This window comes from Tetrao urogallus (assembly GCF_951394365.1).
Source record: "Tetrao urogallus genome assembly, chromosome: 2".
Classification (NCBI taxonomy): Eukaryota; Metazoa; Chordata; class Aves; order Galliformes; family Phasianidae; genus Tetrao; species Tetrao urogallus.
In genome coordinates this window covers 38,209,407-38,227,369 of record NC_136814.1, presented here as the reverse complement: position 1 = coordinate 38,227,369, position 17,963 = coordinate 38,209,407, and the positions used below count along the sequence as shown (strand labels likewise).

At 37.4% G+C, this 17,963-nt stretch overlaps 1 protein-coding gene across 1 annotated transcript in view; it reads right to left on the bottom strand.

Annotated features, from left to right (window-relative positions):
- Nucleotides 1–17,963, bottom strand: part of PCNX2 (pecanex 2) — a gene marked incomplete at its 3' end in the record, with an annotated part of 150,273 nt that overhangs the window by 55,733 nt on the left and 76,577 nt on the right. The window contains exon 21 of the mRNA XM_079550866.1: nt 12,483–12,660. Coding sequence (XP_079406992.1) covers nt 12,483–12,660 — 178 coding nt within the window. The remainder of the gene's footprint in view (nt 1–12,482; nt 12,661–17,963) is intronic.

The window sequence follows — 17,963 nt, the reverse complement described above, 5'->3', positions numbered from 1 at the left end:
GATGAAGGTGAGGTAGCTCCTATTGTATTGTTACCTTTCATTGGCATTAAGGTGCAACATCAGTGAGGGACAAAAGTATATTTCTCTTTCGAAACAAACTCACAATTATGTACATTCTTAAGCATCACAATGAGGTCACTGGCAGACTACCTTTCTGCAGAAACATACAGGTACTAGAGGAGCTAATGAACAGGTTGAGGATAGACTTCTACGCAGTCTAGTAGTGACAAAACAAGGGGATAAAACAAACTAAAAAAGGGGATAATTAGATCAGATTTTAGGAGGACATTTTTCACTCAGAGGGTGGTGAAGCACTGGAATAGGTTGCTCAGAGAAGCTGTGGATTCCCCAACCCTGGAAGTGCTCAAGACCAGGTTGGATAGGGCCCTGGGCAGCATGAGCTGGTGGGCAGCAGCCCACCATGATACTGCATAAGCTTTAAATTTCCTTCCAACCCAAGCCATTTGATGATTCTAATTAGCAAGTAGGAAAAAAGGTTCTGATTTTTGCTGCATATAACACACTAGCAACTAGACATTTGAGAATTACAGGAAAAGAGACAACAGGATAAAATAGATATTGAAAAAAAGAAGCAGAAAGTGTAGCACGTGGCTCTGCACATGGAAACAAGGCGTATTTCTCACAAGCACAACATTTTTATTTGTTGAAGTTATGGAAGATGCCATCTCTGTGTGAGCATATGCTTGGCGTTAACCATGAATTACAGCTGCATTTTCAAGATCATCCTACCTTAAACATGTTGCATGAGCATGAATTTTTATTGTTGCACAGAACAAGTTGGAAAACACACCAAATTTGTTTTTGCTTTCTGTAAAATATGCCTGGTGCTGCAACAAGCAGTTTCTGATTGAAGAATGATGTGTGCTTATTTCCTGGAATATGTTATTCTTTTCTGCCAGCTCTCTTGGCATCAGGCCAGAACAGATCTTTTGTCTTGTCTGCACTGGGCCATCAGGTTCAGATTGCACTGTGGGTTCCTGACACTGTCAGGAAGATTAGAGCTCAACACACACACAAGTTGAGAATGAACCAGAATGCAATATCTCATGCTCATGTAGAAAATATACATTAAATTTCCTATAATATATCTATTAACTGAGTTAATGAAAAACAAGACATTGTCAGTATCCTGAAAGACACCGAGGATATATCAAAACCAGTGGATTAAATGCTTCCAGGCAATGCTCCCAGGCACTGGTATTATGTAGACATATCTTTAAATTCTTTGGAAGGTCCCTAGCAAGGTTGTGGTCTGGCCCAGCTAGCACTCTTCCAAGCAAATCCAAAGCATTGCTTGGAAGAAAAACCCTCTATGGCCCACATCCAGTTGGCAGCTCCATACTTGCATCTGCATATTGGTAGGGAGATCTGACTAGCCTGGACTCAAGCTTCCCCATGACTTCTTCTGCCTGGCAGAACACAATCCTCCACACGCACCCCATTCACTAGTACGTTGACAACCAAAGAGAATGCACCTTCACCGGCTAACTAATTTCATCTGCCCCTAAGTTTCCAGCCCCACTGTAACACTTGACCACCTATATCCACCTACAAGATGTTTCATTGAGCTTCTCTATGAATTCTCTTGTAAATAATCGCAAGTGTATTGGGAGGGTGGTACAAAATGACTAATAACAGTAAAATGTTTTCATCTTTGTGCCACCAAATGATCACAGAAACAGCTGCTATGTCATGCATACTTTGGATTTAACCTATAAACCTTTCACTTGAGATGAAAGTGCTACTCACACATTCTGTTATGCTTTGGCATAACTTAAGTTAGATACAATATGCAAAATACAGTTTATATTAACTTCGCATAGGCATAGTATTTCAAACCAGTGAAGCTCTAATAAAAAAAAGGTGTACGATCTCTTCAATGCTTAGCCTGGTTATCTTTGCTTTGTTTATGAGAAATTCACATCTTGTCAAATTTATTCTTCTCAGAAATTCTGTATGTTATTTGAAAACTACAACATTAAGTAAAGCAGACAAGTAAAACTGCACTGAAATCAGAAATGACTTCTTTTATTTGAACCCTGTTTTACAGGCTGGGAGCTTGCTTCATCTTAATTTTTATCCATATGAAACATCTGAATGAACAGCCAGGGGAAAAATTATATCTGTTAAAATTTAAAAGAAGGGCTGAAAAAGCTAATGACTCGCCATTGAAACCTCAAAGAATTCAAAACTGCTGCAGCCAGCACAGTTTTGCCTGCTACAGACTGAAATCACAAAGCCATAAATTAGCCTGGCTGCACTCAAGGCTCAGGGTTCATCTGAAGGTTTTCAAACCTCAAATAAAATTCAGGTTCGCATTTGCTAGGAAATCAAATACAGGAAGAGACCCTTCTGGCTTTTTGTTCCATTACATCACTTTCATCATTCTTCAGTCTTTACAGATTCTTGCAAAATAGGCCATGAAACCCAAGTTTCCCATTGCTTATACCAAGTCCCACTACCTCTACATTCAGCACTGCCTGATCTTGCTGCTGTTTCTTTCAACACTTATGTCTCAGCTAGTGTTTCTACAAAACAGGCAATGGAGTTTGTTTTCATTTGCAAGAATACGTATGTAAGAACACTGTACTGAACCTCGCCTGGTTTTTGAGAGCCTTGTAATACTGCACCTAAGGATCTGGAAATGTGTAATTTTCAAGCTCCTGTTTCATGAAGAGTTGTCAAGTACCTCTATTACTCTTAAATTATCTCTTCAAGGGTGTGTTCTACAAAACAGCATAAGATAAACTTGTCATTATCATTTTACATATCTAAATATACTTACTAAGGTGATCTCATCTTGCAACCCCAACATAGGGATTTAAGAAGAGGTCTTGCTTACATTTTCTTTTTTTTTTCTTTTTTTTTTCTTTTTTTTTTTTTTTTTGCTAGAACCACATGCAAAAATACTGTTCCTTATCAATGTTATCCAATTTAGTATATACTTTGTTCTATATCTGATACAGGAACTCCAAGGATTTGTAAAATACTATTGCTTAACTCACGGAAAAACTGAAGTGCTAAAATTCACCTGCATAAACACAAGGGAGTTGATTGTTAGAGGGACATTCTCTCATTTCAAATACAACTATCTGTGTTTCAGTCTTCAGTAATCATGAGACAGCAGTATAGAGGAAAACATTCAACATTATTTAAACTGTCAGAACCAATTAGGATTAGACAGGATTAGGAAAGCCAAACCCATCTGGAGTTGAATCTGGCAAGGAAAGAGAAGGGCAACAGGAAAGACTTCTACAGGTATATAAGCAGCAAAAGAAAGATGAGAGAAAGCAGAGGACCCAGTGAAGGACAGGTTACTCAGTGCTTTCCCTTGGTCTTTACTAGGTAGATTTCAGGAAAAGCTATCTTCCAAAACCTGGGGGAAAGTATGAAGAACTGAAGACATGCTGAGCAACTATGAATTGATGTAGGAAGTATTTAAAACAACTGGAAAAAAAACCCAAAAAAAAACCAGTTCCATGGGATCTGATGGGACACATACACAAGTAATGAGAGAAACAGGTGATGCCACTGAGAGGCCACAGTTCTTCAGTGTCCTGTTACAGAAAGTTATAGAAAAAGTTATAGAAAACAAGGGGAGGTGGTTCTCAGGGCTAAAAGAAATCAAAGACCACTCTTTTCTTCAAGAATAGCAGGAGAGCTCAACCCCTAGGAGCACAATGGAGCAAATATTTCAGGAAACCATTCCCAAACATGCAAAGGACAAGATGGAGTGCATTCAGCATGTATTTACAAAGGGGAAACCATACTCAAACAATATGATAGCCTACTACAACGAAAGTACCAGCCTGGCAAATGAACAAAAAGCAACAGATGGTGTCTATCCTAACTTCAGTACAATTTTTGGCACTGTTCTCCCTAACAACCTCAAAGGCAAACTCATAAAGTAGGGACTAAACAAAAAGACAATGAGGTGGACTGAAAACTTCAGAAACCTCCAAACAAACTGCTGTGATCAGAAGCAAAGTCCAGCTGGAGGCCAGTCATGTTGTTGGAGTATTCCAGAGGACAACAGCAGAGCCAGTATCACTTGACATCTTAATTAATGAGCTAAATGATGGAGCAGTAGGTTTGCAGATGGTCTGAGGAGACTTTATTGTGGTCTTCCAGCAGTCGAAGGGAGCTTACAAGCAGGAAGGGGACCAAATTTTTACAGTCTGACTGTGATAGGACAAGGGGGAATGACTTTAAACTAAAAGAGGAGAGATTTAGGTTAGATGTTAAGAAGAAATTTTTTTACTTACAGGGTGGTGAGGATCTGGAGCAGATTACCCTGAGAGGTTGTGGATGCCCCATCTCTGAAGGCAGTCAAGGCCAGGTTGGAGAGGATCCTAGGCAGCCTGATCCAGTGAGTGGCAACTTTGCCCATGGCAGGGGGTTGGATCTTTAAGGTCCTCTCCAAACTAAGCCATTCTATCATTCTGTAATACAAAACCAGGAGTGTCTGACACCCCAGATAGTGGCCCCACCATGCAGAAGGATATCAAGAGACTGACAAGAACCTCATGAAGTTCAAAACAAGGAACTTGCAAAGACTGGAGACAGCCAGCTGAAAAGCAGTGCCATATGAACAACCCAGGAATGAGTGTTATTAGCAGGTCAAGAGAGGTGATCCTTTCACCTTCTTTTCAGCACTGGAGCGCTGTGATCAATTCTGGGCTCCCCAGACAACATGGAGCTACTGGGTTGATTCCAGCAAAGAGTCATAAAGATGATTAAGGGATTGGAGAATCTGACACATGAAAACAGGCTAAGACAGCTGGGATTGCTTAGCCTTGAGAAAATAATGATCTTTGTGAAGGGTTTTACAGTGTGTATAGAAGGCCAGATGGTGGGGACAAAGAAAGTGGAGACTGTTCTCAGAGATGCACAGTGACAGGACCAACTGGCAGCAGGTACAAAGTGAGGTGCAAGAACTTGTCCGAACACATGAAGACATTCCAGTGTGAAGGTGGCTGTATGTTGGAACAGGTCAAGAAAGATTACGGTATCTCCATTTGTGAAGATACTCAAAACTTATCCATACACAGCTCTGAGCAACCTGAGCTGAATTTGCTTTAAGTAGGTGAATTGGACAAGACAAAGTTGTACAAGATGCCTTCTACTGTGATGCTGTGAAACACAAAATTTATTCTCAGTGAAGTGTTGTCATGAATAAGGATAATTAATTGCTCTTGATGGATGTGAATTTTTACTTTTAAACAGTGCTACATACAAAGGGGGAGTTTTCCCATCTAGAATGAAAATGTTTAAAAAAAAGTGTGTGCTTAGTTTTTCCTGTCTTCGTAACAACTTCCTTAAATATGCATAAAAAATAACTTTTTTTCTTGAAACTTTCATATCCTAGTTTAGAATGACTTATCAATGAAAATTTTTAGTACAGTTTCTTAGATCTTCAATGTCTTCTACAGTTGACAAAGCAGGAAAATTATACATTAGGGTACAATGTTTTCATGTTCCTAGATACCTTTACTCACGTGACGGTTTTGCACAGTAAATAGTTTTAAGTCTCTGATATTCAGTTTAAATTACTAGTATACTCAGTGAATTTAAAACCACTACTTTCCCATTGCTGTCAAGTGAAATGCAGAACACGCATCTTTCCTTCATATTTGTTTTACGTGGACACGCATTTTATCATCTTAACCATCCTTTTAACATCAGCATGTTCTGATGTCTCTAGAGAATGCTGGTACATATATTAATATTCTATGTATCAATAGCAAAACGAAGGCAGGATATATTGTTCAAATCTGGTTATTCTTACTTAACCAAATAAAGCAATATAAAGTAATACACAAATGGAGAATGACCTGAAATTAATATGAAAAAAAGACCTGGGGAGTCTGAAACACCTCTAAAATGTGATCTTTTCCCTAATCTATTATGTCTCAATAATGCACAGAGATTAAATACTGAATTCAGAAGATCCTGAAGGTGAGAGGGAGACTATGAAGTGCTTTCAGCTTTTGGCAGTCTGTCTGTCTGTCTAGCATCTGTTAGGACTCTGTGTGGGAAGACTCTTTGGCAATACTGGAACTAAATAACGCATAAACATGAAAATTTTCTTGAATTTTGCTGTGCCTTAAAAGAGTATATGCACATATTGGTTTTAAACAAAAATAACTGGCATATATGCACAGCTACATTCTTTAAGTGCAAAACAAAAATGATAGATTAAAACATGCAGAAAGCAACGATACTCCTCCACTTTGAAAAATTATTTCTTTATATTCCCGTTTAGATTCCTAAGAATTTAAACCTTGAATTCTGCTCTTCAGGTAGTAAGGGATATACTTATTTTCTCACGTTAATCTAATTCCAGTTAATTGTTATTCTCGATCTTGGGAGTAAATTCTAGTACCTACTTTTATTTATTTTTTCTTGATTTGTATTTATGCATATAAAAGTTAATATTATTAAGAGTGAAATGTTTTAAATATCTGTTTATATTTTAAGTATTTTAAGTAAGTGTTTATGGATATGGATATGAAATCCAGCTCGGGTGAAATAGTTTTATTGTACTTTGTGGCTTTGCTTTGCTAATCACTGACTTTCTAGTTTTATTTAATGCCATTTGAAACTCTTTTTACCTATTAAATCCTATAAAATAAGATTCACTAGAAATATTAAAGCCTTTCAATGCTTGCATTATAACTCATAACATTCTTATGGTGTATTTGAACAGTACTGTGAAAGCACAATACTTTCCATGCTGTGTTTATTCGCTGCTGCTTACTGGTATTTGAAGCCCTGATACTGTGAAATTTCAAGATCATCGTGTAAAGGAATATATATAGGAAGATGGAAATATGATCAATCCAAATCTTTTAGGAATATATTTATGAAACACAGTGCTTACCACATAGATGGTGTACAAAACCAGCATTTTTTAAACAATTAATGGAACAAACCTCTGAAATCTTACATTTTAAGTTAAATGTTAACCACCACATATAAGGGTGATGAGGATTATGACAATACGATGATGATAAAACATAGCAGTTCTGGACATGCTTATGGCAGAGGCAGCTTCTTCCAACACTGTCAACCAACAAAAAGAGCTCAGAGAGGAAGACTCTGGTACTATAAGAAATTACCTCCCACGTTTCCTGAGATGAGCAAAACTGAGAAGATCAGAACTAATCCGTTTAATTTGCAGAGAGCTGGACACACGAAATAAATCAGCTGGGAAATGCCCAAATTCAGCCTTGTCAGTTAAGTCTTCCCCTTCAGAGGCCAAGACTGCACCTTCCCAGAAATCTCCTTTACTAAAAGCAGCTAAAAAATGCACAAAGTTGTGCGTTGAACCACACAGTCAAGACTTCCCTTTCAATGCCTACACCAACAGACACAGCACATAGCTCTAACAGCACAAATGCACATGAGCATTGCCCTCATCAGAGGGTGAGACAGAATGATCCAGGGAGCAGGTAACATCTTCCTGCAGCTGAGTACATTTGTCCTAACCTAAAGGAAAAACACACATGAAGAAAAGAGAGAAAATGACTTTTAGGAGTAGCAGCAGGAGTGAAGGTTGACAAAGAGGTCAGTGACAGAAGGCTGAATGAAAAATCAATTATACCATTTCACCAATATTAGAATGAAACACGAACTGTACAATGCTCAAGAGATTTAAGGATTCTACAGAAAACACAGCTGGGATTATCCTGTCAAATATCAGGTGCAGCCTTGGGTACTTTACTCAGCAGAAAGTGCCTTAACACGGTTTATACACCAGATATCAAAAGTTGAAGAAACAGCTGTGAGCTAAGAAGGTACAGCTGATTAAGACACTGGATTTCACTATGCATAAACGGCAAGAAATGGATTAGAAGATAAATTAATAACTTAACGTCAGAAGCTTTGAAGTGAAGCATCAAATACAGAGTAGGATGGAAAATCAGAAGGGGACAGAAAAAGAGTGAGGCTTTTGACTTTAAGTAGCACCCATGTAAATCCACTGGAACATGCAGAGTAACCAAGAATTCACTGCCACAAAGGCAATAAAAGATCCAATAGATTGATTACTTCAATAAAGCACCAAGAAGATCAATGCATTTGATAGCATTTTCTCATAAAATGAATGAAAGTAAGATGACATGCAGAATTTTTTCCTTGTCCAAAGGATTGTGCTGTAGACACTGAACTCATACAAAGTTAAGCCTGATCAGCACATGCCTGGCAGGTTGCTACAAGCTGGCTGTACTAGCTTTGCCATTACTTTGCTATTACTTTGCCATTAAGTTCATTAGTCATAAATTTGTAATATCAGATACTAGGCACAAATAAGCATACAAAAAAAAGTTCTTGTGAAGTACAAAGAGAAAAAAACTAGATTACTTATTAACTGGAAAATGTATTCTGGGAAAGAAGTAGAAATATTAGACAGGGAAATTGTATTCTTAAGCAAGCTCAGCAGGGGTTAAGTGTACTTAGGCAAATGAATTCAGCGTTAATGAACGCAAACTTAACAAGCTCTGCTTCTTTGATTATTTTGCCTTATGCATGAAGACAAATTCAGAACCCTCAGAGGATAGGATCATCAGAAAACATGAGGTGATTTCATATTTTAGTATTGCTAATTAGTTCATCCACACACACAAATTAACAGACCATTACTCTGCCTGCCAGTACCATACATGACACTGAAAAAGATATGAAGGTGCTTTCCTACACATCAGAGGGTTAGTGACACTCCAAGGTAGAAGTGCTTCCTGTGAAGCTAAAAGGGAAATAAACAAATTTGTCAAATTTGATAGATATTCCAAAGTGCAGATTCAGCAGGTATCTCTTCTCAGTTGTGCTCTACAGATAGAAGTTGCTGGCAAAAAGAAGCAATTCACCACAGTTTGGTGTACAGAAATCTCCAACACAGTGCTGTTTGCTCCCAGTTGTGAGCAAACAGTCAACAAACAAACATAAAACCGAACCAGTATAAGTTGGATTCACTACTGCATCTCCTAAAAAGCCCAGAGAGAACAACTAGCTTACATCAAAAGTATACAGGAAGTTGTGTAAACAAATAAGACTGCCTTGAATATCCAGTTTAACTTCCTGCATAGTATATATAAGATCATTATACCCAGAAATTTTGAATGAATAATTGTATTTTCAAAAGGCCATTCTGCTCTGATTTAAAGAATATAGACAAGGGAGTCTTGCAAAGAAAAATCCTAGGCTGTAGCTGACAAGACAAACCTGGAGGTGGCTAAATGGAAAGACTTGAAATAAGAAAGAATGAGAAGTCCTGTTCTACTTGAATTGAAAGCTGTACACATTCTTAAAAAATAAATACAGAAGTCTTTTCTAAGTATTTATCTTGCTCCCTTCCTACGGCAATTTGAAAGAAAAAATAGCATGCTTGACATATGTTTAATAAGTCTTTAGCATTAAGATTTCATAATCTGCAACAGTTCAAAGTGTAAGCAGTTATTACAAAAAAATAAATGTTACTAATTGTGTGGCATTAATAATTGTATGTTAAAATAGACCAAAAAAAAGCCTTGGGAATAGAAGTGAATATACTCTCGTTCTCTGTGTTGCTCCAGAATGGGTGGCATGGTTGTCTGTGAAAAAAGATACTCTTTCAGCACTGATTTTGACTTCCATGCTTCAACTTGTTCAGAGAGCAACACATTCATTTGGAGCTTCTGATTTGACTAAGGCACACTAAATCAACAGTACAATGAAAGAAGCACATGGTAAGATATTCAGAAATATTCTGCCCAAAATCATTAGCAGAGCATTACTATTTTATTCAAGATAGTCTGCTTCAAAATTTACTAGCACACTCATGATGAATTTAGACACCTTCTTCCCCAGTGACTGACAAAAGAAAATGAATGCTTACTGCTGCACTGCTCTGTCTGACAGTATGCAAGTAATTATTTGTGGTGTAGCCATAGTAAAAGTTACTTTTACTATGACTAAAGCAGAGCACTTGCAATGTTCCATAATTCAGATGGTACATAGTTGACAGTATAAATGAACAAGCAGATACCCATCACTATTGTGTGTAATTTCTGCATGGTTGAAGTCAAAGGCGATAACAGAAATTATTCTGATTCTTGTCTTTGTCTTTTTAATAATATTTGCAAACATAAAAAGGACTCAACTACAGTTGGACAGAATTTGTGAAGACTCGTAAGTTTTTAGAAATAGTGGTGCACACAGCTTGCTTAGTGCCAATAGTATGGAATACATACATCTTTATCTTCAAGTGAGTATATCCTAAAAAGATTCACAATACTGGAGTTCATAAAAACTCAGACCTTAATTACAGTAAAGAAAATTTATGTTCTTCGTGATTTGAAATTAATAGGACTTTAATTCCTATTATTAGCTATGCTATTTTTCAGATTGCCTTTAATGATCACTGTGTAACTGTGTATGTACTTTGGTAATGTAAGTAATTCAACCATTTAATTTCAGTTTTTCAAATGGAACTAATAATGTGCAAAATTTGATTTAATGAGATATGGAAAGATGACAGATCAATGCTAGATGTACATTTTCAAAACACATCCATAGTGCAAGCTTTCAACCTAGTAAAGAGCAATAGTTATTCTAGCACAGATTGACTTAATTTGGTATGCATCCTTCATTATGTCATGCTTACTGCTATTACTAGTCTTTGTACAGTGAACTATCAAACTATCCAGGCAACTCCAAAAACACTGAAAATCCTTTACTTCTTTCTTTGCTAAAAACATGTAATAGTCCACATCAGTATTTTGTGACATGGTTACAAGTTCAACTTGTTCAAAAGAAGTGATGAGTTCTAGAACGTCCAATTCTGATGCTGATGTTCTGATCCTTTAAAGAGCTTTTTGAATAATTAGTTTTAGAACTAAATAAGCTGCTATCTGGACAAGGACTGTCTACTGATGTACACCACCATTCTTCTCCAGAGACAAAAACGCACCCCTTATCCAATTGGAATATGGCAACAAGTACTTAAACTGCCACAATACAATCTACCTCTGCATCTCTTTCACTATTCACCTTTCCCCAGAGGTAAGAAGCTTAAAGGTTAATCTAGCCCATATTAGGATCATAGGCATGACAGGTGTGTGCACATGGAGGTGGGAGTGGGGAGGACGGGAGGGGACATCTTTAAAGCAGGACTTCTTAAAAAATGCTTTTAAATCATCTCTTCTTGCTCTTTTTCTTCTTTCCTTCACACCTAGCACCTGCTTTCTCACCCTGGCAGACCAGGACAGAGGGCTGGAGGCATGAAGGTGAAGCTGCTGTTAGTCACTAGATCAAGTGTTCATAGTAGGAAAAAAAAAAAAAAAAAAAAAAAAAAAAAAAAAAAAAAAAAAGGCCAAGGTGCCTCACCAGCTTGCTATTAGCCCTCTCTTACCTCTCTTTATAGCAGCACAGAAATAACTCTGAAAAAAAGCATTCAATTTCTGTTTCACATTTGACCTGAATGACTGAAAATCAGCAACAGAACACCAGTAAGCTGGGCCATCACATACCTCTACATGTTGATAGGTATCTCCCACAGAACATGCTACCGTCAATATGCTACTCTGTCTTTCATCTCTCAGAAAAGAAATGATGCCAGCTGGGTCATGCTCACATATCAGGAATATTTTAGGAAAAGAAGCCCACGAAACAGAATCACCAAAAACAGAAAAGACAACAAAAGCAAAAATGTTGCTAGAATTACCTCTGAACAAACTGTATTATATTTTATGGCAATCAAGGATCGATAAATTCAAAAACAAAAGACAAAAGAATTGCTAAAAGCTTTAGGCAAATTTTCAGTCCTTAGATTTTATCAAAGTATCAGATAAACCTACTTAGATAATACGTAGATCAGTACAGGATTCAATCTCACTGGAGCAGAAAGGATTTGTTTTCTGTTTTGTTTTTGTTTTGGAAGTTAATGCAACTAGAACACACCCCGAAGAAGCCAGGAGTTAACAGAGAAAAGAGCTCTGAGGGTAAGGTTAAGGGCAGCATTGCAAGAATAAGACAGAAAGTAGGAAAAGAAAAACGTTAAGTTTGACTTTAGGAAAACATTTAATATCCGGATGATGATTAGATAATAGAATAATTTCCCAAAGGAAGTTGTTGAGTTGAACACAAGAGGCATTCAAAGGAAGCATAGATAAAAAAACACCCAGGCGATTGATCTGGAGGACAGCCCTGCACTAATGACCCAAGAGGCTCTTTTCAACTCAACGACAATTTTGAAGTTGAAAATGATAACTATGAACTCTATCACAACATGTAAACAAAAAGCAAATGCAAAACATTGCACCAAAATAGATAAGAAATTGAACTGGAACCTTGTTTTTGGCTTACATTAATGCACAATTTCTAACAAACCCCACCATGTATTGATCAACACAGTGACACTGAGCACAGAAATCAAGGTACGAAACCTATTTTTCTAGAGAAATGACAATAGCTATAGAACTTGCCTTGTGAAACACGATGGACATCATGAAGAAATCTAGCAGGAAATTTTCTGAAATGTCTCTGTAGTCAAATTGGAAAAAGATTACAGTAAAGCTCAAAGTAACAAACTGATTAATAGGATTGCAGAATGAAGAACGGAGGAGTTTCATCCCAGCAACTGTTATCAAGATAATATCACAGCTGTAAGAAAGGCAGAAAGAAAAACCTAATTAGGTCAAAATAATAAAAACATTACATTATGAAGATCTTAAATACAAGCACCTGTATCAGATGCACTTTAGATTGCTATGTATATCTAAATCTTACTGATCTCTGATATTAATTCTATATTATTCTAATAATCATGTTAATCATCTCAAACGTCACAGTTTATTATAACACACTTGTTATCTCTAACAAAAAAAGTCTGTAGCAAAAGAATTGTATTAACTATTAAAAAATAATTTTAAAAGGATATCTCATATATAGATAATATATATAATTCTCAAAGCAAAGTTTTATCTTTGCACTTCCATTAATTACTGTAATTTAAGAAAACATCTTGAACCTGCTTCACTTTCTTACTATTATTAATAGACATTCAACTCTGTGACAGTTTAGAAGTATTCTCCTACTACACACTATGTCAAAATACTAATTTTCATACCCACAGAAATGTTTGCAATTCTTAATATTGCTACTGAGCTGGTCATCTATCCTACATACTAACTCCTTCATTGGATGAAAACAAATTATGCATTGCATCTATGCACTGCAAAATTGATGCAATCTGCATTTTACTCTCCTCATTACATCAGACAGAGAACTTAAGTTGAAGACTCTAAACAGTAAGCGACCATACAGAAAACCAAGAAGTTTATATTCAAAAATTAAAGTGCTTGGTACTGCCTCTCCAAGAAGGTAACATGCCTCTTTTAACACCCCAAAAAAACTATATGATGAAGAGAGAGAGGCAATGTGTTAGCACTGCTTAAATTTAGAAAACCACACCAAGTCTCTGAATGTTATCTGAACTTCAAGACCTGAGGTTATTCACATCTTTTAGTTCTGTTTTTAAGAGACTTCACAGAATTAGAAAGATGGTCTTGCTTTGACAGTAACTCTGATATCTTGATAATTACAGCCCACTTGGGAATTTAGTTACTGAAAAGGTCTCAGACAGATTAATTTTAGATGGGTAGAATCAAAGCTGAAGGCAAAGCACTTTGGCTCCTTCACAAGGGCAAGGGGATAACCAGACAACAGCTGTAGGAAATCCTCAGGGTGGAGGTGGGTCTGAAAGCACTGCCCTTTCTTAACCCAATCACTCTCAGGACTGCAGATGTGGATTGTTATTGTTTGGTTGGGTGTTTTTTGTTTGTTTGTTTCATTTTGTTTTTATTTTTATACAGAAAGATAGAATAAGACTCCACAACTTCTGTTGGCAGGCACTCTACTGAAATGGTCCACAGTACTAGGCTCCACACCACCACTCCACCCTGGCATGGTGCAAGCCACTTTTGAAGCACACAGGAACAGAATAAGAACTAAGAGTCAGAACTCACGACTTGTCACTATTATAAGAATTTCCTTGCCACCAAAGCAGGAGTAAACAAGAGCAAAACAAGCCGCCACTTTCCTGGTGAGTGCTTAACATCTGAACCTCTGAGACTCTTACTAAATGAGGTGGGCAACCCCTCTTTCTGCATCAAGGTCATTAAAAGCACATACACTGAAGCCATATTTTGTGAACTCAATCCTAATCACAGTCTGGGCAAAGCCTCTCAGCCCAAAACCTTTGGGTATTTTGTTCCTAGTCAGGGCAAGTTAAGAGAAAAAGGATTTATTCAGACAGCTCTGTGCACATTCAGAAGTACGTCTTGAGCCTCCTAATGAACCATTCGAGTCAAACTGAGGAGTATTTAGCAATACTACATATCCCTAGGGCTTCCTGGCATTTGAACTAGCACGTTTGGATTGCAGTTTTACATGTTGATGCCTAAGAACTGTATGGAATCTATTCCTGAAAAGAGAACCAAAATCTGACAGACATGTACAAGTAACTCTCTGTGAATTGAAAGACAGGTGATCTCTCTTATGTAAATTAAACACACTTTTTGAGAGATATGTTGTGTTTTTGATGCAGGTAAAAATAGAAGAGGACTTTAATGAATACTGAGTGCCTCAATAAACTAGGCCAGGTATTTGCAAAACGCACAGAAGGTTCTCCATCCTGCTGTGATTCAGGAGAATACCTGCTGCCATGACTGACACTTGACATATTAGAAAGTTCCAAACAGGTTTCATCATTCTAGGAAGACTTCCAACCTGACTCTCAAGTCTGATCTTATGTGGAATTAATTCTTCATTGTGTATTTTCTTTAACATACACACAAGGATATTTGTGGGCAGGACATTCTAAGGAATCACCAGGAAATCACTGTTTGAATGAAATGCCAAGCTGACCTCATTTCTCACCTTGTCAAAGCTGTTGTTTTCAATTTTCACAAAATTCCTGAAGGGTTAATCTAAACTAAATAGATTTTGAAGCCACTACAAGCCATCCTAGCACGTCACATACAAACCAGCTGGATCTTGTATTCCTTCAAAAGAAGAACATTCTTACAACATGGAGGAATTTTCACATGGAAAATTCTCAGATGATGGAGTAAAAGGAAGACTTTTTCCTTATCAGGTCTGTTAACATTCAGAAAATTTAACAAAAAAAAAAAAGAAACATTTTATAAAACAATGTTCTCAAGGGGTAAGCAGAAATAAATTTGCTCATTATCCCTCTTCTTTAGAGATACTGCCACACAAGACACTTTTCCTGGGGCCTTACCTCTCAGTAGAGAGAAAACAAGAGAAAGAATGAGAAATAAGGGCTTATTTCTGAAGGCGCTCTGGCAGGTAATATGGAAAGGCATTTCAGCTTGTCAGCATGAGTCCCACTAATAACCAGCACATCAGGGCCTCCAAAGTTGAAGTAATTCCTGGCTGTGAAGGCAGCTGTACTGCCTCTCCAAGAAGCAAACTGCTTCAGTCCTTCTAATCACAAAACAAGATGAAAATTTTTTAAGAAACAATTTCCAGTCGAGAAAAACTCCCAAATCAAATCATGTAAAATGTATCACACAGACAGAGAGCCCTCCCTTCTCTATGGTGTGATGCAGTCTGATCCTCGGGTGGGAAATTACTAAGGAGTGTTCCAACAACTGGAAACAACTATTTGTATACTAACATATATGTATATATACATATATATAATGATTTATACTATATTTTCTCTCTATTAGTGATGTGGTATATGAAGAACCAAAGAGAATCAACGACAACCCCCTCAGGGACTTACAGACTCAAGGAGGAGGTAGGATCTGAGGACAGATGTATTGTGTATGGCATGTACATGTGAGTCTTAGGGAATGTGTATTAAAGAGAAGTGCCATAGAAAAAGGGGATACAGAAAACGTTCTAGTCTTGGTTACAAGGGGAAAATACATGAAGATCAGTGAAGACAGAAGGCAGACAGAAGACTATGTGGCAGCTTCCATTATTTCCTACCTCTATGCTCCTATTAACAGGGACAGCAGATAAGAAAAAAGCCAATAAGGGTCAGGAAAGACATGCATCTCATGGATTTTAAAAACACAAACATAAAGAAAACAAGTTCATCTTCCTTGCAATCCACTGATACAACTGTAACCTGGGTAAACATCGCAAAAACCAATCTGTACCACTAAGGCCAGCAGCAGTCTTGCCACAGCAACACTCATTCAATGGTTTGAAAAGAGCTACAGTTCCACCACTGCCAGTATAAAGGATCACAGAATAACTTGGGTTGGAAGGGAACCCAAGGATAATCAAATTCCAGCCCCCTGCCACAGGCAGGGCCACCAATCTCCAGATCTGATACTAGACCAGGTTGCCCAGGGCTCCATTCAACCTGGTTTTTAACAGCTCCAGGGATGGTGCATCCACAGCCTCCCTGGACAGCCTGTTTCAGCACCTCACCACTCTCTCTCTGTGAAGAACTTCCCCCTGATATCCAATCTAAGCCCTCCTTTTTTGAGCTTAAAACCATTCCCCCTTATCCTGTTGCTATCTACCCGAGTAAAAAGTTGATTCTCCTCCTTTTTATAATAGATATAGTCTACCCTCTCTACGTCATACCATATCTTTGACTGCAGTTTGGGCATACCTGAGTGGAACTTCTTTGAAACAGCAGTCAGGAACTGTATTTTTACTGGCATGCTTAAAGGTAGTTTTAAATCCAAAGCAATCACACAAACACACAGAGGATGGGGAAGGAAAGGACTGTTGTGTTATTCTCCTACAGGCTAAATGGTCAGAGACAGAGAAATGTAATTACTTTCTTTAATCTCAAGATTTTTGAGAGACTGACTCACTACTTTTGAATGCTCAAGGGAGGCAATACTTTAAAGCGTAATCCAGCTTTGAGGAATGACTACATAAAAAACAGTACCTTCTTAACCCTACGTATTTGCTCTGTACATGTATTCAGTCATGTCTGCTAACTACTAACAAATGGCATTTTGATTACTGTTTAGTTCTCCCAGTCTCACAGAAGCAAATACAGAAGTGAGCATGAACTCAGTCTTACCCCATGCAATACACCTAAACTCCTGAATGCCTCTGCCTTCACATCTCCCAAGGCCTGGGAGTAAAAGGTCAATAGGGAACTATATAGGCCATCTCCAAGTGACCACTGAGAATCTCTCTGAAAGAGTAGTTGTTAGGGAGGTATACACAGAAAAATCTGACTAATGCCACAGTCCTAGTTTTAGCCCCCAAAAGCAAGGGATGTAAATATTTATATATTATAAATATATTTTTATACATATATGTATACATATATATATATATATATATATAAATTAAAATGTCTATTGTTCCTAAAGCTTTGTTATTCTCTGAGGGAGAAGAATAAATAAAACATGCTTTCTTTTTTTTTTAATAAAAATTTGATGTAAAATTTAAAATCTAAAATCTTATCAATACTTTAAGAACTCCTCCTCCCCTCCACAGTTTTTCCTGTTACTGGAACCTTCCTTCCTGAACACTGTTTCTTTGTTTTTGTTATCTGCGTCATTCTGCAGAAACTCTGCTCACTGGGGATACTGCAGAAACTAAGCCTGCTGAATATCTGCAGTAGGTAAGTCACCAACCAAAATATTTCCCATAAAAGGCTGTCTGCAAGGATCATACTGTGAGTCCACGGATCAGCACTGCCAATTCTGCTTAATATCAGAGACAGACTTCAGGGGAAAAAAAAAAAAAGAAAAAAAAACCTCTTACATACCTATCTTTCTGAAGCCTCTCTTAATGCTCTCTTAATGCAGGACTACCTGCCATTCTATATTAAATATTTTATACAGTTTAGCCTGACCTGAGTGGGAAAACTGATGATAATTCCTTTGGGAGCCTATGCTGTAGTCCTAAAAATCCTCAGTTCGGAAACGTTTCCTGATATCCAGCCTAGATTT